The sequence below is a fragment of the Drosophila obscura genome, unplaced genomic scaffold (genome assembly GCF_018151105.1).
Source record: "Drosophila obscura isolate BZ-5 IFL unplaced genomic scaffold, ASM1815110v1 contig_150, whole genome shotgun sequence".
Taxonomy (NCBI): domain Eukaryota; kingdom Metazoa; phylum Arthropoda; class Insecta; order Diptera; family Drosophilidae; genus Drosophila; species Drosophila obscura.
The window spans coordinates 6197907-6220949 of NW_024542736.1; the positions used below are offsets into that span (position 1 = coordinate 6197907).

Below are 23043 nucleotides of genomic sequence, written 5' to 3' on the forward strand. Positions count from 1 at the left end.
CTTTCACTTGTATTGCCCATTCGAAGTTACTTTAATTTATGGTTGATTTCAATTAGATTTACGGATGAGCTCCACTCACTCACTCGACTTCCTACACATTTAGATTGGCGCATGCATAAAAGTTGTATCTGATTCTCTTGGTGTCCGTTTTCTTTTTTTTTTTGTTTGCTTTGCTAGATACATGTATACTATATATATTTTAGATCATAAGTTTTGATTTTGTATTACCAAACAGATCTACCCGCTGTTTCCGCTCCCCCTACCCCCATTCAATTTTCAGCAGAGTATTCAAATGATTAGCAGTGTTGGTAAAGATGGATGCCTGCCCTCGCAACACTCTCAATTGTGATTCAACACTCGAAAGGAGAGCGTGCGAGCGAGCGACAAAGTGAAACAAATATTGGTATAGCAAACATATAGATGCTCTTCCCGGAATCCCTATTCTTTAGCTAATATTATACACTCACACGGCACATACACGGATTTAAAGCATTCTTGTGCAGTCGAAACAAAATGGAATTGATGCGACGACTAAGGCTAGAGGAGTTTTTTTTTCTATATACATTTTCGGTTAATGCAATCGGAAGTACGATATTGAATGGAAAGCATTTTTGCATTTGCATTTTACACTTTTACATCATTATTATTTGTATTTGTTGCTGTTGTTATTCTGGTTCTTGTTCTTTTCTCTACAATGTTGATTCCTGAATACCTGAATTTGACACACTCCCAGGATCCCAGGAGTTCTAATGTGTTCTTACGATTCGCATTTTAGCATAAAAAAATGTCTCAATTACTTTAAAGTTTACTTTAGTTTAGATAAGTTGTTTATCACGTTTACTTTACTGTCACTTTATTCGTTCGATCTTGTTTCGCAGTTGCTATTTCTATTGTAAAGAGCGACTAATGGGAGGATCTACTGTAGCCATCCATCCATCCATCCATCCTTCACCACAATCCCACTTCTCATTCCCTTGGAATGCCACAAAATGAATGAATTGATGCGTTGGTATTTTTTGTTTGTGGTTTTTATCTGCTTACTATACACAAATTGCTACGTTTTGCTTTTATTTTATGATAGTTTTTGTTTTTTTTTTTGTTTTTGTTTAAAGAGTTTTGTACAACAAATTAATTACATTTGCGCTTAAACGAAAAAATTAAAGTTGCTCTGTTTAAATTATTTAAAAAAAAAAAAAGAGAAAACAAAAAACAAAGAAAGTGTGACAAGGTTCTGGTTTCTTCCTAGGGATCCGAAAGTAGGATGTTGGTGGGTGTAAAGGGCTGTGATAGCGGTGGTAGCATTGGGGATATGATATTTTGTATTGCAATGAGGAAAAGAGCTGCTCTTCTGATAGACATTTGCACATGGTAAACGCTTTAACGATGGGTAGAAAGTAGACCTCAGCATGAAGCCACTTGGAATCACTCTGGCTGATCAGACGAAAACATCCAATATAGTGGATTCAAATAATAGGTGGAATACCATGTCCGCACTCTTCCACTAAAGAAGGAGAGTGGGGATTCGATAGGTGAGGCGAAATTAAACCTTGAATGAATGGAGAAAATTGTTTCCGAGTTTACATATACACACAATATAGTATAAATCAACTTCATTATCATATCCGTATCATTATGCATTACTCAATTACATACTCATCATTACACGTTATTCGTTATTCGTCACTCAACATTAGTCATACTCATCCTCATCTCATATTCATATTCATATTCATACTCTCTCTCATCGAATATACATCACAATCAAAGTGTACGCTTTGTAATCGGTAATCATAATTCGTTACAATTAGAATAATAATAATAGTTGCGTTTTTCTCTCATTGCATTTTCTGTTTGCTTTTTCGTTTTTTTTTTTTTGTTTTGTTTTGTTTTAATTTTATTTTTTGATGGATCTCTTTATCGCTCCTTTTACTCTCTTTTACTTTATTTTATATTATATTATAGGTTTTATTATATTTTCAACTTTCTTTTGTGTGTGTTTCGGCTCTCTCTCTTGCTTTATTTTACTTAGTACGTTTGTTGTTTGTTTCTTTTATTTGTTGGACTTAAACGTAGAATTAATGGATAATTATTACTCGTAAACATTTTAATCATAGGATCATAATCATAAATCAACAAAATTCAAATAAAAATACATTTAAAATCAAGTTTTTATGTTGAAAAATGAATTAAATTACTCAAAAATCGAAACAATATACGGTACTGCCTACTCCTGCTCCTGCTCCTCATTTCCATCTTCTTTCTTTCATCATTCTTCAACTCTAACTCTAACTCCATTTTCATAATATTCTTCTGCCTGATTTTGCTGTTGTTGTTGTTGTTGAAATAATTGATTGTTGTTGGTGTAATTATTGTATCTGTTGTTCTGCGGCATGTTGTTCTCTTGAGGTTAGCTGCCAAACGATTGAAGAAATGATTGCATTTCTGGTAAATTTCATATAGTATATTGCTTTGATTCTTGTAGTTTGTTATTGGTGTTGCTTTCGGGTTGTTTATTGTTGTTGTTGTAGTTGTTGTTGTTGTTGAAGTGTGGTTTCAGCTCATTTTCACGCGTTTCCTTGGTGGTCCAATTGGTGGGATTTGTTGTGTTGCGAGTGCACGAAATGCCTCCGCTATCAAATGTGAATGTGTTGTGATCATATTTTGCCATCCAGAGGTTTCCATCACATCGGTGGCATGACTAAAGTACGAAACAGAGGCAAAATACAAAGATAAGTAAATGGAAAACCAAAAGGGGGGGAAAAACTATGGCTTAAAGCACTTACGTATTTATGAAATCTATCGTTTGTGCTTTCAATTGATCCGCACTATGGAGATCAGCTAATATTAATGTTTCGGCTGCTGTTTCAACAGAGAGATTGACGCACAGCGCCTCCTCACACATCACTTTCAGCTTTTCGAGTGCATACTGCATAATTAAAAAAGAGATTCCTGATTACAAAACAGTCTAAAAATAAGTAATTCTCGAGATTTTCTTACCTTATCAGCAGCCGCTAGGAGATCATCAGCCATTTTTTCTAAATTGGGCGCCTTGCCCGTGTATATGAATCGCAGCATTTCTTTAAGAACCTCATGATCCACATCGGTTATGGCGACACGATTCAGCTTACGCTCCTCCATTTCATGCTCAAACATGGCCGCAAAGACATCGCTGCGCGCTGAAAATATCATACAAAACATATGTGGGTTAAAGCGATTCGTATATGATAGGAGTTTTAGTTTGTGCTTACCTGCCAGTATGGCCTTGTGCGCCTGAAACTCTCGACCGCCCACTGAGAGCGTCACATCGCTGAATTTCTCATTGTCAAAGAGATTGCCAAGATCCTCGGAGAGCTTGCACTCGGGCACTTTGAACTGCACAATATTGGATTGTCCGGAGATGTTAACACTGTCCGCAACGACGCTAACCTCACAGAAGATCGTTAGCTTGTCCTCCGGCAGCAGGCCGTTGGCCTCGTCCAGCAGGAAGTCGCGTCTAATGAATTTCTTGAAGCCCCAATCTTTGCCCTGTACAAAACGGTAAGCTCTACAAAGGACAAATAAAAAAGGTTTTTGATTGATTAGTGATGATCCTTGCGGATGTTGAAGATTGATGGATTTACCTTTGGGATTCCATGGCTTTGGTCTCCTCACGTTTCGCATTCAGTATGGAAAATTTGAACTTGGCTCTGACTTCTGATTTATTACACGAAACTAACAGTAAATATAATGATAAGTAATCCTTGCTCTCCTCATCGAGACCCTTTGGATTAACCCGTAAACACCTGGAAGAGAAACAGAGGAGATGCATTTTAGATATCTGTATATTTCGATCTAAGATGTTTGTTTGTTTTCTTACCATTTCAGTTTGTCATTAGCACCGGCTGAGAATGTGGACGATTTGAGTACCTCACCCATCTCTTCCCGACAAAAACTAAAGTTATTTATGGTCCACATATAACTAAATTTAACCACTTTAACCTGGAAAGATGAGAAGAGAATGCGAAGAGCAGCGTTAGTAAAATTTTCAGGTGGTAAATCTCCTTCCTGTGAGACCATCTCCAATTTCTCCCCTAACTTCAATGGATTCTCCCGACGCCACACACCTGTATCCCAAACGGAAATGCATTTACAACGCCTCACAACAAAATGGATTCGGTTTACACGAAAAATTGTGAAATTCGATCGGCAAATCCATAGGAATGCAAAAATCCACACGAAGAGGAATGCTCGGACGGACCATTTGTATGTATAGGAAGGGAAATTTAATCCCTTCTGTGGGATTATCAGCAGAAAGGGAGGTAGGAGGCTGAAACTGAGGATGATGATGAGGATTGGGAGTCGAATTTACCTGCGTATAACACCAGTTCTCGGCAACTGGCGTATTAACTTCCGGCAAGGGCGGCGAGGGAACACGGCTGACCGCCATCGTGCTACTGGATGCGTGCAGGTTCGAGGTGACTCTAGCTGTTTGGCTTGCCTGACATTCGTTCACCGGCAATCTGTAAAAAATGCAACAAAAAGAATAGATTAGCATTAGATATTGATAGATAAAATGCCTTTTAATACAAAAAGAAAAGAAATTAGTTGATAACCTCATTAGAATATAGCACATATTTTGTACTTTGGATAACAATTTCCTATAGATAATACATATTTTTATTTGACAGTAAAAAGAAAGCTTTATAGACCGATGGAAAACTTTTATTTGTGGTTAAGAAACCATTTTGTTTTGGTTTTATAAAAACTGTATTCCATTATTTTGTGAGAGAAGAAGTAAGGTGCAGAGGAACTGAGAGAGATATAAGAGAGATCGAAGCATGAATTTCGAGAAGGAAATCATCTTTGATTCTATGCAATTTTCAGCAGATTACACTTAATATATAATCTAAATGTGAGATTGGTTTCACCTTGGCTCTTGGATTAAATCCATGATACTGCGCTCGAATTCAACTTTGACAAAATTGGAGTCAGAAGTCGAGTGCCTCGCGAGTAGATTGAGCAGCTTCAACAGCAGGGAGTTCTCCAGCTTGCCGCCCGTTTAAAATACGCGCGCACACAAAACACGGAATAAAATCAGCGAGACAGGTTACAGGTTAACGACAAATTAACAAGTATAAACTCAAGTGCTGAGGGGTTATTTTCAGTTTAACAAAAAAAAAACACACACAATTAAAACGACACAAACGCGAGGACAACACAAAATGAAATGCGCCAAAAAGTGCAGCCGCGACAGCGTGGAATCATAATTGTGCAATTGCGGAACGAAGGAATCTCAAACGTTAACCGTTATTCCGCACATTAGTCAGCGCCTGAGAGCGTGGGCGTGTGAGGGAGGCAGATGGAATGCGTGTAAATCGAAGCGAGATGTCAGCATATGCAGATCACAGTAAGAAGCTTTGGAAGCTTTAAAAGTTCGTTGCGCTTTGACTGGGAGACAAGAGCAAGAACGAACGGCAAGAATATCACAAAAGATGAAGAACACAACCGTTGCGCAGGAGCAGCAAAAGAAAACTGATGCACTGATGGACCTCAAAAATCTAAAGGAAAGGAAAGGAAATCCGTGTCTAAGGACACAAAACAGGCAAAGAAGAGGCTCTGGCTCTGGCTCTGCAGATGACAGCAAACAAAGGGCCAACACAGAACAGCCAGAATTGTAGCCAAGAGTGGAAAATTGACAAACAATGGGTCAGCGATGCATAGGGTGAAGGTGATGCTCAGGAGAGGGAGGGGACAGATAGGTAGAGGTAGATCTGCCACACTATAACAAAACACATTCGTCTCGTTTCGTTTCGTTTGTGTCGGAGTTGCAAGCAGGCGCAGATGCAGCAGAAGCAGCGGCAGCAGCAGCGGCAGCCGCGGCAGCAGAACTATTTGTACAATTAAGCGGAGGAAAACTCGGAAAATCTGTACAAGGCGCAGCCTTGTACACCAACCAGCATCAACAATAATAGCCTCTGTGTTCTGCTCTCCCGCAAGGTTGAGATTTTTTCAAGGTGCCAACGCGCGGGGCCGCTTGTAGGTTACCATACATACATACATATGTATATGTACACAAGTACCTTATCCTGCGTATACCTTGGTGGCTGGCAGGCTGATGTGCTGGCGATTTTGATGGCCATCATCAAATCCAGCTGGGAAGGACCTTCAATGGGCCTCTGTTTCCCCTCTCTGTGTGCGTTGGCATGTGTGAGCTGTCATACAGCCCGAGGAAAAGGCCAGAGCATTTCGTCAAGGTGAACAAACCGTAAAACCAACTGCCGGCAGAGCAGTCATCAGTCAGCAGAGCAGCCAACGCAGGCAGCAGGCAGCAGCGCAACTCCACTGTTTAGCACTCGTAGGCAGGCAGGCAGGGGCCGCTTTGTTCAATTTTTAGTGAGTGTGCTTTAATGTTAATGACATTGATTTGGCATTGAGACACGCACACAAACATCAACACACACGCACACACACACACTCAGCCATTACCTTAAGCTGCCTCTTCTCTCTCTCTCTCTCTCTCAAGCCTCTGGCTCGCCTCTCGCTCTCTCAAGGGCCCAAGAGCCGAAAAAAAAAATTTGTTTCGTTATGACATTGAAAATTATTTGGATATGGCGCCACAAGGCAAATGACACAATGTGTAGGGAGGGTGAGGGGGGCATAAGAAGGTTAAGCTCAAGAAGTCGAAGCTTAATGAGCGGACAGCAGTAGCAGGAGGAAGGGTAAAGTTCTGGCTCTCCGCGCGATGACGTGAAGTACTGTAATGTGGATTAGGGTGGACCTTCATTCTGTTTTCAAGACTTCAAGAAAATACCAATGAAATTGTATTACTCTTGGTAAGACCTCTGAGGTCTAATTGTAATTACTGTAAGACTCAAATATAAGCAATTTTTAGAGAAGACCTCCAAAACCCCCGACTGAGAGGATTTTGACTCGAAATGTGATTATAATGAAATTTGTTTAGCAAACACACGCACACATCTGAATGCAAATGCCTTTCCATTTAATTTCCCCCAGTCATGCCATTAGCTATACTTGCTTAGCTGCCAAAAGCCATTAGCCATGGTCCAAAGCAAAACCACAAATACTGACCCTTCCCAATATCAACAGTATATGCCGCCCCGTACTGTAGGTTCGGTGCCAGTCTAATCTAATGCAGGAGGACGCGCCTGTTCAAACATCCGACAGCTGAGACGCAGGAAGGGACAGGGACAGGAAGAGTGGGAGAGGGAGTAGGAGAGAAGATCACCCTGGGCGATCCTCGGCGGACAGATGAGCAGCCGCCTTCCTCTCTTTCGCTTCGCTGTCTTTGTGTGGGCTGCTCTCACCCACAAAGGAGAGAGAAAATGAAGGAAGAACGAAAAAGCAGTGAGAATTTATGACAGATGAAGAAACGGCGCAGCAGAGTCGGGGTGCAGCACGCGTTAAAGAAATCCCATAAATCGGCTTAAGCGAAAGGAGGAAGGCGCTGAAGAAAGGAAAGGGGAAAGGGGGAGAAGGTGAAATTGATTTGCCAGCAGCTGCTCCAAAGAGACAGGAGGGGAGGCGGAGGCCATAGTGAGATTGTGTGGCTCACAACTTTTCACCAAAATCTTTCCGCCAAAAAAAAAAAATAAATAAATAAAAGAAAAGAGGAAAAGTTATATAATTTGAGCGAGCGACTCGCTTTGGCGCTTTCCACACTTCCGGAAACTTTTCATTAGCATTTAAATGAAATTTGATAAAAACTACAACAACAATCACCGCGAACGAATGTCGACAACAAAAGGCAAAAGGCAAAAATAAACAATACAACAAAAATGGTGAAAATTGTTCATTTTTTGTATTTTCTTTGCAACAAATTATCGCATGAATTTTCACTTGCATGGCGGCTGCCACAAAAGTTTTCACCAACAACAACAAATGCCTCCTTTCACTCGCCGCCCAAACACCAAACACCACCAAAAGCAACAACAAATGAATGGAGCGGAGTGAAAAACGCTTTTCTGCTGTCGCTGAGTGAGCGAGCAAAAGGAAACGCTTTTCTTTTTACATATTGTAAATGCAAAGACACATATTTGGTACCCCAACAAAAGGAGGGTATCATATGTTTGATGAACAGCTTGCAGCACCCTTAAAAGACGAAAGCTAATTCAATGGAACCCTTAGGAACAATGGAAAACGGATCTTATTGCTGTTGATCCACCCTGTAAATTGTAATTTATTAATAGATCAATCCTATGGTCCATTATCAAAAGGGTAGGGTATCCAAAGCTTCGACCCTAAGAAATCTCATCTCTTCTGGAGTGGGGAAGAGAGGGGCGCACCGTGACAAGAGGAAGAAGCGTCGCCGGTTGGCAATTTAATTTAAATAATGTGAACTTTCATGCCAATGAAAATGATTTCAAAAGAGAAACTCTCCTTCCATCCAACACGTTCGGTTCGTTTGCTCCCCAAACAACGAAACAACGAACAACCGACAACTTCACTTCCGCTACAAATGCAGCAACAGCAGCAGCAAACGCTTCAACAACAGCAACGATGACACCCACCCACCCGATGAAAAGAAAAGACAGAGATAGAGAGATAAGTCAACGCATGCAATTTCTCTCCAACTCTCCCTGCACTCCAGCCAGCTCTCTCCGCCTTCCCTGGAGTGTCGTCAAGAGTTTGACGCATATTAATTTTCAAAACTCCCACGCTCAACATTTTTTTTATCGCTTTTGTTTTGTCTCCATTTGTTGTGGTTCGTTTTTTTTTTTTGGATTTCGTTTTGGGGTCTTTCACTCAAGCCGATCGTCCGTCCATTTGCCTTTTGCCCTCCCTACCTACGCCCCCCGCAATCCACAATCCACGCTCCACGATACGATCCACGATCCGCATTGCGTTTTTTTGCAGAGGGAGAGAAAGCTCCTCTCCTTTTCGCTGTCTCCCTCTCGCATATGCACTTTTGCCTGCAGTTTTCGTGAAAGTCAACAAGCGTCGTCGCCTCTGCTGCCGCCTCTGCCCCTTTAGCTGAGCTTTTGTTGTTATATAAAGCGTACGAAATCATGTAAGTGGAGTGAAATTTGCCTTCTGTTTCGATTTTTTTGCTGTTTTTACCTTGTTTGGGCCTATTGGATTGTTTTTTTTTTCTTTTCATTGTTTGTATTAATGAAAACAATTGAAAGTTTGGGAAATTATGTTACCATACATTAACCTCTTAAATGATCCTTGATTGCAGGAAAAACTTTGTTAGACGGGGAGGCTGCTCCCTTAGGCAGCTGGATTATGGATTACCCTAAATGGACACAAGCTTTGATTTTACAGAGTTATAGAGAACGCTCTAAAGGGGGGGTTCCTGGGCCATTTATCATTTTTAGTAATTGTAGAGAATTTACTCCTGTCAATGATATTTTCCTGAAATTAATTAACTATAGGAAACCCATCGAAGATGCTTCAACTCTTTGACCCCTTTCTGACCTTATAAAATTCCAATTAATTTCAACAGATCTCAGCATCATCAGCATGTGACAATGGTCATCACGGCGTCCCATTTTCCACGCATAATGCGACTATGCTGTTAATTTTTACATAACTGCCGTGGCTTAGTTTTTTCTGTTTGTTTTTATTTTTATTTTTTTTTTGGATTTGAAATGCTAATCAACTGAAGACGAGGCCTTTGTCACACTTTGTGTGTGCCTGAAAGTAGGCCGTAGGCGTGGCTTGCAACATTTGTTTGACACTTTTTGTATTTTGGTTCGAGTTGGCCCGATTCGTGGGGGGGCTGGCATTGCAGCATAAATGAAAGTTGACCATTTTTGAACCGCAAATAATAATGAGGGGAAAACATATTTCGATTACGTAAAGATTACAAGCAGCATAAAAAATGAGCAACATCACAACGTCGGCGACGACGTCGCTGCGTTGCTTTGCTTTGCTTTGCTCTGTGCTTATTTGTATGGCGGGGACTGTGCGCAGGCGCGTAGGTGGGCAGCAGCGAACGTTTTCACCCGATGGCAAAAGCAAACACGAAGCCAAAGCCGAAGTTCGAAACGAGAGCAACACTTTTATGTAATCGTAAAGCGAGTCAAACTTGTTTGATGACGTCGTCGAGCTTTACGCTCTCTGTGTGCACCTCTCTCTCGCTCTCTTGTCTGAGCCTCTCTTTGGTTGGAGTTGCAGCGCGTGGCTCTAAGTGTTTTCTTTGTTGTGGTTGTTGTTGTTGTTGTATAACAAGTTTGCTGGCAAACATCATTATGATCTGTGGGCATGATCATCATCATGTCGAAATCAATAAATTAATAAGCAACATATGCCATGTGTGCCCAATTTTCCCCATTCAAATATTTTTTGGGGCAAACTTTTGCGAGACACCCGACGCCCCGGACACCGGACGGAGCTTTCTTGTTTGCATTTTGCCGCTTTTACCTCTTTCTCTGCACTTTCTAAACAAATTGAGCGGCACTGAAGAGAGCGGCGCGTGAGAGGGAGATGGCGAGAAATTGGCTTTCATGCGTTTTCACATTTTGTTTTTGTCGTGCTTTCTTTTTTCTTTTTTTTTTTTCTTTGCTTCGTTGTTGCTCTTTGGATTTCTACTACTTTTTCTTTAGGCTCAATGCGTCTTCGTGATCTGTATTTGGCTTAAAGACGACTGCCTGTCTTCTGCCTCCTCTACCCCTGTCGATCTCTCCTCCCTCTCCCTCTCTCTCTGTTTTATTGGCTTAGAAATTCTTGTTTGCTTTTCGCCCTGATTTCCAAGAGATTTGTTCTAAATAAAATGTGGGTTGAGTGAGAGAGCGAGGCAGATTTTTCGTTTTACGATTATTGGGTGAAATGTTGCGCCGTGTTGAAAGCAAAGTGAAAACTCCTCCTGAATCTGTATCTGTAGCAGAGTTCAAGACACACGATTCGAAAGAGCAATTGCTCCAAAAAGAATGGAGGCCACAGCCAAAAAGATACTCCCCTTGCAGATCGTAGATTTTAGCTATGAGATATAGTTATGGGATCTTGATGATGAGGAAAGACTTTTATTATGTTGAATTCTCTTAATAAGTGCACATGATGATGGATATATCTTTGCAGCAGATCAAGTATTTGCATACCATATTAAAAACTTCTTGGCAAAGATATAGCACCCACTTTGATAGTATATTAATCGAGTAATCATTGCAAATGGTACGTGCTACATGTTATCATCAGATCCGCATGCCATATCAGCACTAACGAATGTGGACAGCAACTATGTTAATGAATTTAATTTCGCCTTAACTTTTGAAAGTTTTCAATAATTTATATAAAATAAATGGGAGACGACAGCAGCCCGTGGCAGGCACCAGTCACACAAATGGGAAAGTTGCATTGCAGCCACAGCAGATATCAGAAAATAAGTGAAAGAGATTATAATTTGGTTAAAACCAACATTGGACATTCTTCAGCAATTCTATTGATGCTTAATACATTATCCATTCTACTACTCAGTTTAAAGCTTAAAACTTTGCAACAAATCCTATACTTATCATTAAGTAATAATTAAGTGTTCAGAAATATGTACTTTCAATTAGTTTTCAGTGATAAATACTGATGTTTGTTCCTATCTAATTTTATGATCCGTAGCATGAAACGTTCCATAAACCGCTGATATCTGAACAATAGTATTGTAAAATATTTCAAATCCAAGTTTTCGGTGTGGTTTTCTTCAATAAGTGTTCAGAAATATCAACTTTCATTTCTTTCCCCTCCAGTAACTATCATATCAAATGTACCATATTCAGCTTTCAAAGGGAGTTATGATGGATAGGTGGGAGCAGAGCAGAGCAGAGTGGAGTGGAGCGGCGAGCGGAAGCTGAAAGAGGTCATTGCATAATGTTGCCAAGGCGACTGCCAGCCGCCAGAGCCCTTTCACAGCAGCAAAAATTCAGTGAAGCAGACTTCCCATTTGGTTCCCCCCAAAAACCGCAGAGCGAGACAGAATGACAGCAGACACCCTGTACAGCCTCTCATTGCACCCACCCTGTGTGTGTGTGTGCCTGTGTGTATATGTAGATTCGCAGACGTCAATGCGGGGCCAAAGCACTGATAAAGCCAAACCCCCTTCCCCTAGCCCCATCCATGACTCAGAGGCGGCACAAAGAAACGTTTTTTTTGTTCTTGATTATCAGAGAATTTCACTCCAGCAAGGCCATGAGCAACAAGTGCAACAAAATGGATGAAAGGGCGGTAAGGGGGGTAAAAGAACATTAACAATTTTGTGGCACATGGTCAAAAGAATTAAAGAAAGAGGTCTCCCCTCTCTCTCACTCTCTCGCTGTGTTCACCAGCAGCAGCCGCCATAGCCATGGTCTCAATTCTCCAGTACACACTCTTCTCTGTTCCACTCTCTCTCCGTCTTTTTCCCTTTCTCTCTTTCTCGTTCTTCACTCTCCCCTCTCTTTCTCTTTTTACCTTTCTTGCTCATTTCTTTAATGACAGAAAAAACAGCTGCTCTCCACGCCCATTAATTAGCCGAAAATTGAGTGCCACTCAATGGATGAAACGGTAAACAAAACGCATCAGCATAAAACACAAACATTTTCTTTGTTGTTTACCAAATTGTTATACTTTTTTTTTTAGGTTAGGCGAACGACTTTTGGGGTCAACTTTTTCCGTGTGTGTGGCTGTGTTTGTGTGTGGTCGAAAGCTCAAAGAAAAGCACGCTTAGGGTGGCTGAGAGAACTCACAGATAGAGATGAGGAAGGGGGGGAGAGTGAGAGAAAACTTAATTACTTAAGTTTTGTATTTCATACGCCCATGCAATATTACGACATTTTCAGGGCAAGGGAAAACGAAAAAGAGAAAACGAGGGTAGAAGGTTTTAGGGGTTTGGGGGGTTGGATCAGTGACCACCACCACGTGCAACCACCAATCAATAGAGAATCAGTAGGCAAATCATCATCATCAGGTTTCATGGAGGAAACCAATTACTTACGCAAAAGTAAGGTCAGCCTTATGCACAGAAAAACCATCCATCGAGGTCTATACATACTACAGCAACAAACTTACAAGTCATCAAAAATAATATATGTGTACATACACAAAAATATATATAGTACCAATGAAAAGTTTTGTTTGTTTAGTGGTTTGTTTGTTGTGTGGTTTTCAGTAATTCAAGGATGTGACAATGGGTTTCCGACTACGAGTGTTGTGTATGCAAAATGTAGCTCAGGGCAGGCAGGAAAAGAAGGGCAGGTCCTGTCCTGTTGCCTGAATACCAAAGAAGTGGGTCATAGTCATAGCCCCCCACCCCCCCATAAGCGAGGCACATCTCAAGAGCATTTACCATTCGAATTGCTGCTAATGATTATTTGCCTTACAAGTCCTTCATAAACCGAGTAAAATGTGCCATAATTTAGTACTTTACTTGTTGCTATGTCCCAAATCGTTTATGTGCGGGTTTTTTTTGTTCTGTTTAGTTAGTGAAGTCATATAAATACCTTATGGTAGGTGTGGGTTTTCGTATGGTTTAAAGGAGCTTGATTGGTTCATAAATAAAGTTTCGCCTGTTTTTGTAGAGTTTTGTATGATTAGAAGCCAAGTAGGAAACTTTAAGAAACTTTAAAAAATACATTTAACTCATATTCGAATCAATCTTCTCCTTCTTTAAGTATATTTTTGCCATAATCTAATCATTCAGGCACATAATTTAAAGATCAATTCGAGTATCGATTGCTTTTGTCAGTGATGGATTCCCTGCTTACTTAAATGTGCACAATAAAGAGACCCTATTGTAACCTTTTTAAGTTCCAATATTATCATTTATAGATCACTAGAACATTTTCGAATATTTAAATTATCTTCAGTCATGTTTTGTGCCAAATTTCCATTAGCTTTTGCCACTTTTCTGACTGAATTTGCATTAGCTTTTGCCACCATTTAGAGGTGTAAATAACTCACATAAGATTACTGTACAAAATGTCATTCGATGGCATTTAAGCATTCGTTTTGCCTGCTGTTCTCATTTACATATGTACATATGTGTATATGCCCCATGCCACACATAAGAACAATAGTAGGTTCGTTCCATTTTTTTTTTGGTGTATCCCTTACCTTTTATCACAGAAATTTGCGGCGGCTGCGTTACAAAATTCCTTAGAATTGGGGCATTTAACTAATAATACTAGGCACAGAGGAGATTGTTGTGGTTGTTGCTGTTGATTGTTGCTGTGGTGTTGGTGTTGCTGTTGTTGATGATGATGGTTGCTGCCACTGCCACTGCTGCTGCTACTACTCTGGTGATGATGATGATGATGTTGCTGCTGTTGTCCAGGATGAGCGCAATTATAATGCTGCAGCTGCTGTTGGTGTTGCTGGTGTTGCTGGTGGATCGGCGATTGTTGCGTCTGATAATGCGGCAAACGAGACGACGTGCCACTTGAGGAGGAGGATGAGGAGGAGGCGCTGATGGGATGATGCTGCTGCTGATTGAGATGCCGCCTTATACTCTGATTGATGCGATTCGTGATGGAGTTGGTCAACGCGGAATGATGGCTATGCAGATGATGAGGCGACGATGACGGCAGGTGGGATGACGAAGACGACGACGACAACGAAGAGGAGGAGGAGGAGGGACTGGACGATGAAGAAGAGGATGATGCTGCCCCAAACAAACGGCTGGCAATGATGCTGTTGCTGTGGTGATTGCTGCTGTGGTTGCTGCTGCTGCTGCCACCGTTGTAATGGGTATTCCCCGCACAGGCGCTGCTGCAATTGTTATTGTTGGAGGAGCTGGACGATGAGGCAGATGCAGCGGCAGCGGCAGAGGTGGTGCTTGCAACGTGTGAGGCGGAGTTGGAGGTGGAGGAGGAGGAACTTTGTGAGCGCGTCAATATATTTTGCAAGTTGTGGCTGCCACTGCCACTGTATGCCGCCTGCAATATGCTGCTGGGTGTTGCCAAATGTTGTGCCAGTGTTGCCGATCCACTTCTACTGGTTCCAGCTCCCGCTGCTGCCGCTTGAGCTGCTTGTGCTGCTGCTGCAGTTGCTCCACTTTCGTAATTCAGGTGACCCAAATGCTGTTGCAAAACTGAAGGCGCAGCAGCTAGATGTTGCTGCTGCTGCTGCTGTTGCTGGTGGTGCGGTGGTGTGGGTGGTGTGGGCGGTGGTGTGCTTACAGCTTGTGGTGGAAGCTGCTGCAAGGGAGAGTTGCCCCCTTGTGGATGGTGGTGGTGCTGGTGGTGGTGGTGCGGCGGCGAAAGCGAAGATCTACGCAATAATACTGGCGGCGTGGAAATCAATTGCTGCAATCGGCTGCAGTTGCCACTGCTGCTGCTGCTGGCTCCTCCTGTTGCTGTTGTTGCCACTGTGGCGGCCTCTCCCACTCCCACTGCTGTTGGGGGCACCTCCTCCAGGCAGCAACAATTATCACTACTATCCTCCTGCGACTCTTGTGGCTCCTGTTGTTGTTGTTGTTGGTCCCGGTCCCGTTCACGTTCCCGTTCTAAATTCTCGTCGTTTTGTTGATAAATTTCATGGACATTTCGCTTTTTCTTGATTTTCACATAGGGCTCAAACATTTTACTTTCAATTCAAACGATTTCAATTCAATCTTTTATCTCTTTCTTTATGGATATATGGATATATCTTTATCTTAACAATACACACACACCCACACACTTATGGTACACCAAAACTTTTATGGATTTTTGATTTTGTTTTTTCTCTTTGATTTCGTTAAAAAATTGCTCAATTTCTGTTTCAATTCTTTTAAAACATTTCAACAAATCTTTGTGCCACACATTGCTCCAAATGCCTTACTTTTTTTTTTGTATAATTTTTCGAGTGTGTGCTTTGGATTTTCGGTTGGTATCTTTTTTTTTTTTGGCTGTTTGGTGGGCGAACAACACTCGAAAGCAGGGCGGAGGAGAGCAGAACGACAGAGACACGGCACGGCCGGAAGCGGAATCCAAAGTTAATCTTATGTTAAAATGTATAAACTTTTGTACTTTTATTGGTTTGTATTAACTTATTGGACGCGCGCGCAGCAACCGTGCAGTTCAAACGTTGGCCAAGTCGGCTGCAACCTCTCGGCTCGAATAACGGGGAACGACTTGAACACGTTTAAGCATGTTCGTGTTCGCAAGGCCGTTTCAAACACGCCCGCCCCGCCTTCAAATGTTGCAGGTGCCTAAAAATGTTGCTGAGATAAAAAACAAGGTATGGACAGCAGGCAACACGGGCTAAAAAATTCCGCGCTTGCAAGCTAAAATTCACATTAAATACTTTATATACCTTTCAGACTCATTTTTACGTATCAAGTCTGAGCTCTCCGGCAACATTGAGAGGCCTCTGCAACATGCTGCCAGTGAACTGTAAAAAGTCTGCCGGCTGAGCAAGAGAGAGAGAGAGCGCATTACGCTCTCTTCTTATGGGACAGCGACTGCGACGCGGCTGCTTTGCTGTCAACGCTGGCTGCGCTGCCCGCAGCGTTTCAGTTTTCATTTCGTTTCACCTCATGTAACGTAACGCATGGGGAAGAGGGTGGGGGGTGAGCAGAGCACACCTACACTTTCGTGAGAGGGAGAGAGAGAGAGCGATGCAACCGACAAAACGACACTGAAAATTGAGCGCAAGTGCAGAGAGCCAAACGTGCGTGAGTGAGCGACAGAAAGAAAGAGAGAGAGAGAATGTATCTTAAGTTTGAGGGCCAGCTGATAAATTATTGCGCGTGTGTCCACATATATGCATGCGTGCGTGTGTGTGTGTGGTCACAGGATTGAAGGCACAAAATGGAGGCCGCTAGCCGGTCCTTGGCGTGGCCGATTAACCGTAATCGCTTGGACACACACAGGCGGCGGTCGATCCGCTCTGCTGCTATCACTATCTATCTGTATCCCTCTCTCTTGCGCTAGCCCCTTCTTCTTCTTGTGGCTCTTCAATGGGACCGCGGCGGGCGGCCTTCCCTTCATTTCCTATCACTGTGAATTACAGTTATCGCCCACTCACACAAGAGATTCTCTTTGTTGGAACAATTGACATTGGAACACATAAGCTTTTGGCCATCCTTTGGTGACGCTTTTGATACCCTGCAGAGAGCAAGAAGAATAATATAATAATGGAACAGTCTAATGAGAGCGTTTCTTCATCTCACTTTTGGCCTTCTCTGACTATCTGACTACAGGGTATTCCATGGTCGGACCACTCCACTTTATCCTTCCGTTTTGTCACTTTTTTGGTGTGTGTGTATCCAAATGGGGCGTTGTCGGTGGCACTGGCAACACATGTATGTAGCTGGCATTGCGTTGGGCCCCCCGTGCGGCCTCTGCTGCTGCCACTTCATAGCTAGTCGCAGCAGCAGCACTTTTCCACTTACCACAACTACAGATACAGATACAGAGATACACCGCATCTGCAACTACTCGCACATCGCTTTGCCACTCGGCGGCACCATTCGTCTCATTTATGGCCTGCAAATTAGCATAAGGCCAAAAGGGCTTCGTGTGTGTCCTTTTGGATAAGGGCCACACACGAGCACACACACACACACGCTGGAGATGTCTCGCATTAGTTGCAGCTTCCGTCCGACTTCTCGGCAACAATCACGCATAACCAATCCACACGTGTGGCCCATTCGTCTGTCCGTTCCGTTGCTCCGTTCATCTGTTTGCCTGCTCATTAGTTAGATGGTTTCAGTCGGTCCACGTCCAAGTCCATGCCTCTGGTCTCCTCTCAATGTGGCATTTTGGCTAGAATGTGTGAAAATTGGACAGTAATACCCCGCCCTTTGATGTTGCGACGGACCGAAGGTGTTGAAAGTCGAGTTATGTGAACCCATTGCACACTCGCAAGTGGTTCAAATACCCCAACAGTGGGGGGTAGGCCTGGAGTAGGTTCGAAAACTTGTGAAATCGTTGGCATAATTGAGTTGTCCACAAATGTACAAGGCATTGGGTACTATGGAGTTAGGTAGTTTTAGCTGGGAACTACTTCCGTAAAAACCCATAAAAGATTTCCACACTCTTTATGCGGTAGGCGCCCCTCGGGTGCCAGGACATATTTTTTGTAGTCCCAATTTATGCACATGAAATACCCTTCTAGCAATCCATTTGCAGGCAGAACAAATTTTTAACATTTACTTTAAACTATTTTTTTTCACGTTAAGCGTGGGTACAGTTTCACCTCGAATTCTGTTGCCAACCAAGAATAATACGATTTTAACAAAGGTTTCTCGTCAAAGGTTCACGGTCCAGTCATAGAAATTCCAAGGCAAATCCGTTCGTTAAACATAATTGAAGCATCCAACAGCAACAACAATCAATTTCAAAGTTATCAACACCCCCACACACCGCCATATAAAGCGTCATCTATTCGTATTCGTACGTATTCGAGTGTGTCTGGGTTTCAGGTTGTATGATTGGCTCATCTTTTTTTGAATGTACAAAACGGACGTTCAGTGACCTTTTGGGTCAGCCAGCAGCAGATCTCCATCTGCTGGAGGCGTCTATATTTCAACTTCCTTTCTGTATGTTTCAGTGCCTTTTGCGGAAGCATACATAAACGCGAATATCAACTGGTTCACCTTTTCCACTTAGTCATTGAATCTTCAATGAGTTTCAATTTCATTGGAACTTTCACAACATCATGGCGCCTGCTGACCCGTGTAGCTCCTCCGCCACTGCTTTCCTCTCCCGCTGCTGCTGCCACTCATCATCAGCAATCGATTTTCAATGAAATAGAAATTTCATTTAACGCTTTCCCATATGCTTGATATATGTAGGACTACTCATAGATTGCAGGTTATTGTTTTTGTGTGTGCCAATATGCTCATGCACATGATTTACTTGACACTAATTTCCATAAATAAAACAAAAAGTTTTAATAAAAATGCCTGCCTGCCTGCCGCTTGAATGGTTTGTTGCTGCTGCTGTTGCTGCTGTTGCTGCTGCTTGCTGACAATAACCCAATTTTCACAATCGAGGCAGGCGCCGCCACATGGCACAGTGCTTCAAGTGGCATTTGAATTGGGGTTTTTGCCAAAAGGTGGAAATGGAAATGAGATCAAGCTCAAGATTATAAAACTTATAAATAGATGACGCATTTGAGTCAAAAAGTGAATGAAAAGTGGGTTTACAAGTGAAAATAAAACGTAATCAAACGAAGAAAATGATTGTAGAAAATAGTCGACTGTTCGGGAGATGTTCTACCCACTGGCATACAATTATTATTTTGTATCACTGTGCAGCATTGCAAGCACCTCAGATGACAAAAATTGAAATCAAAGCAATCTAAACTGGAGGCTGTGCTGCCGCTGACTGCGCTGACTACGCTGACTGCTCTGCCTGTTCGCTCTGCCTGCGTAAGCGTTTTGCGTGGGCAGCGACGCAACGAAAGTGTTAATTGATTTGGAGATTTAAGATTGCCTTCGAAAAGTAGGCAGAAATCCCCTGCCCCTCCCACTCTCCCTCACAGAAAACTCAAGAGATCAAAGCCAACAGATTAACCAGTTACGAGACGCTGACATTGCATCCGTTAAATACGAAATGGAGTTGTAAGTTGACTCCGAAAATGCTGCTGCTGCGGCTGCTGTTGCTGTGGGATCACTTCCGCACTCGTGCCCCAGGTGAAACTTTCAAAGATAGAGAGACAGAGACAGAGACAGAGAGAGGAGAGAGAGAGAGTGTGTGAGAAAGGTACAGAGGGAGAGCGTCCCCTAGACAGAGAGAGATCGACTTTTCGTAATCACTTTGCAGCAATTGGCGTTTTTCGGTTCGGTTTTCGGTTTGGTTTTTTGTCGAGAAATTTACATTTCACATTTTCACAATCTTTTTTTTTTCCTCCTTTTGTTGTTGTTGCTGTTGTGTGTCTGTTGCTCATTTAACAAATGAATGATTGGAGCACACAGCTTTCCGCATTTCACACAAACGAAAAAGATACAACGATCATAGAAATCTGCGCTTTGTCGTCATCTCTTTTTTTTTTTTTGTTTGACGGCGCTTGACTCTTGCTTTGGCTTTGGCTTTCTGGTGTTTTATCTTAGCCTCTTTTACTCTCCTTTCTATGCTTTCTTATTGTCGCTTACGCCACGGAGTTAATCTGCTAAGAGGCCAATTTCTGTAAGTAGCAGCAAAGGGAAATATGGGCTCAGATAGAGGTCTTAATGTTAGTCGGGGGTTTCTATACTTTTATCCACTAGTATTCCTTCCTAATCCGCAATTTCTCCATAAAAACTAAATCAAACTCCGTAATCTCAAAACTAGTCGTCTTTAATCTCATTCAATAATAATATATTAATTCTTATACAATCCTCAAAATGCTCCACAGATAACCCAAATAGATTCCAAGTTACATGAGGTTTCGGTTAAAATTAAACAGAGTCTGAGCGATGGGATCTCGCATTGGTTTTGCTACCAGCTTCAGCTTCGGGCTTCAGGCTTCATTCAGTCTTCCCTTTTGATTGTGTTTGATGTTTTGTAACTCGCCTTTTTCGGGCCTATATTACCTCTCTCTCTGTCTGTCACGCGCCCATCGAAAACTAGTTCACAGATAAATCATAAAATGATTTACAATTTCCAGTCGATTCGGTTTCGTATTTGTGAGAAACCAAACCCATTTTGGCCCGTTAAGGGCAAAAGAAAAGTTTCACTTGGCCTTGGGTTAAATTTGTATTTGGTTTTTGGCTTGTGGTTTCGATTATACAATACAGCCACAGAGAGCCACAGATGACTGAGAAGAGATAGAGCTTGAGAAGCTCTGCCTTCAGGTAGCAACAAACCCACTAAAATTATGAAATGCATTTCCTGTTTTTTCGAAATCTGATTCTGAAACTGACAAATCCTTCGACAAATTGTTTGAATGTGCAAAAATGTCTGTGCAAACAATTTGTCAAGTCGTGCGATTATCTTTTCAGTCTCTCAATTGTTTCATCAATATACAAAGATCCATTCCACACAAAAGAGTCAGAAGAAAAGGCAGCCAAGAGCAGACCAACCAGCGACACAAAGCGAGATCATCATTTAAAGGAGAAGAAGGGAACACCCAGAATGGGATTTTGTCAAGATCTTATCTGCGGGACTCAAACAAAAATGTCAAAACATTCAAACCCAACCCCCTACCCCTACCCTTTGTGACTCTGCGTCTCTGCGTGGAAGGTAAATTATGAAATTGTCTTTGGGTTTTGTGAGCTGCAAACTGCAAAAAGGCATCGTCTTGATGGATCTACTACCACCACATCCCGCTGGCTAAAACCACAAATCGCAGAGGCAGCTAAAGGAGAAGGAGAAGTCATAGAAGCCAAAAGGAGATGCCAGAACAAGGAGAAGTCTTAGTAGTTTCCAGTAGAGGATGAAGGCTCTGCTCTGATCTCCTCTCCTCTCCCGTGTCGGGGAATTGCATCCCACGGAGTTTGTTTACGCTCATTAAACGCTGAAAAGGTGCCATCCGAATAGGCAAAAGACCACCAGAGGAAACCTTAGCACCTGTAGATCAACGAACCATCCAGGCCATCGTGTGTGGTCCGGCTCTGTGGTGCGATACGATGCGGTGCGGTGCGGTCCCTCATGTACTTCTTGTTCTCGTTCGCTTTCGTACAACCCCTTTCTTCATTCTGAAAGATCTTTGGAGTTCTCTTCTGTGGGTTCCTTTTTCTACAGCGCAAACAATTCTCTAACAATTACAACCGACTTTCAATGGCATATAATTCAATCTTTTGGCTTTTCCGCTGCTTAGCTGCTCTTTTGTCTGATGGATGGATGTGTGATGGATGTGCTCTTTGGTGAGGAGTGGAGAGGAGAGAACACACACAAAGATCTTCTGCTTTCAGGTGTGGATTGTGGATTGAGGGTATCTGCATGTGTGGTTTCCCTGCTCCCTGCTCCTGCCTGTTTTTGCATCGGAGTATCTGCATGTGTGGCTGGCTCTTGTATCTGTATCTGCGTCCTAGGCTAATTTGAAGTGCGTGTGCGTATCTCTTGGGGCTTTGTGTGTGGCCTTTAAAGGCACACAAATCTCCGCTGCTTACAGTAGACACACGCAGAATGGGAAATTTAATTAGTTGAAGAAAAGGTGGCGGCCGGTGCCGCATGACGCGTGTACCATTTTTTCTTTAGCCATGACTTAAAACAGATCTATTAAAGATCTCCTTCTCTCTGTCTGATGATGTCCTGTAGATCACAGGTAGTCTTTACTGTACCCCTGAACGTATCCCATATCTGTAGAAATTTATAATTCAAATACCAAAACTCCTGGAGAGCCTTTGCTTAGGATGGGAACTCCTTTTTTCCCTCTCTCTCCCTCTCTTTCACGATTAAATACAATTTTCTGGGTGGTTTTTTGTTTTGTTTTTAATAATTTAAATACAACACACAAAAAAATGCCACCAAAGTGGTTTCGGGTTATGGCTGTGGGCAAACATCATTGGCTCATGCTCTGACGAGTGTGTATTTGGGTGTATTAAGCGCAGACGCAGTGCCTAAACACACACAGATACTCCACACAGACAGACACAGCAGAGAGACAAACAGAGGAACAAACATGTGAGGCAGTCGCGGCCTCGGCCTCAGGACCGTCCGGACGGGACGGCGGTCTCTGATGACGACAGCGAGCCACACACGAATATCAAACAGCGTTGGTGGGCCCAGAGACCCCCATACCATAGCCATAGCCATAGCCATATCGTTGACTGTCCGGATACGTCTCGCTTGGACAGGCACAAGGCAGGCCTCAGAGACAGGGCCCAGGGTCCAAGAGCCAAGAACCAAGAATCAAGAGAGTCAGAGCCAAGAGGCAAGAACCAAAAAAGATACCAACAAGTAGAATCGTTTTGTTTGTCCAACTCCCGTTTCAATTTACTTTCTGGCCTTTTGTCTTTTTATGGATTTTTATTGCTGCCTGCTATTGCTCTTCTGTTTTTAATTGCTTTCCCTCCAGATCAAGTCCAAGGTTTTCCCTTTTTATTCCCATACAGAAGTTTTTTTTTCCCCCCCTTAAGAGCGCGCCTCTCTTCTGACCTTTGACACTTGTCGGTCTGTCATTCCCTGGCATTCTTGCTGTTTGTTTTTGTGGATTAAGGCGGCGGGTAATTAATTTCCCTTTTGTTTTTTTTTATTATTATTATTATCTTTATTATTACGAGGCCTT

General features: G+C 42.5%; 1 protein-coding gene across 4 annotated transcripts in view; it reads right to left on the reverse strand.

Moving 5' to 3' along the window:
• Positions 1-1981: 1981 nt before the first annotated feature.
• LOC111070679 (protein roadkill) overlaps positions 1982-23043 on the reverse strand; it is a 65276-nt gene continuing 44214 nt past the window's right edge. For 2 of the 4 annotated variants that reach the window (XM_022361423.2, XM_022361415.2), the window contains 7 exons: positions 4349-4499; positions 3857-3978; positions 3621-3782; positions 3249-3544; positions 2998-3176; positions 2784-2926; positions 1982-2698 (listed from right to left, as the gene is read on the reverse strand). In XM_022361423.2, the coding sequence (XP_022217115.1) occupies positions 2554-2698; positions 2784-2926; positions 2998-3176; positions 3249-3544; positions 3621-3782; positions 3857-3978; positions 4349-4426 (1125 nt within the window). In that variant the 5' untranslated portion in view covers positions 4427-4499 and the 3' untranslated portion in view covers positions 1982-2553. Of the gene's footprint in view, positions 2699-2783; positions 2927-2997; positions 3177-3248; positions 3545-3620; positions 3783-3856; positions 3979-4348; positions 4500-4907; positions 5200-14019; positions 15766-23043 lie in introns of those variants that run through there. The other 2 variants (XM_022361398.2, XM_022361407.2) reach the window with 2 other exon arrangements.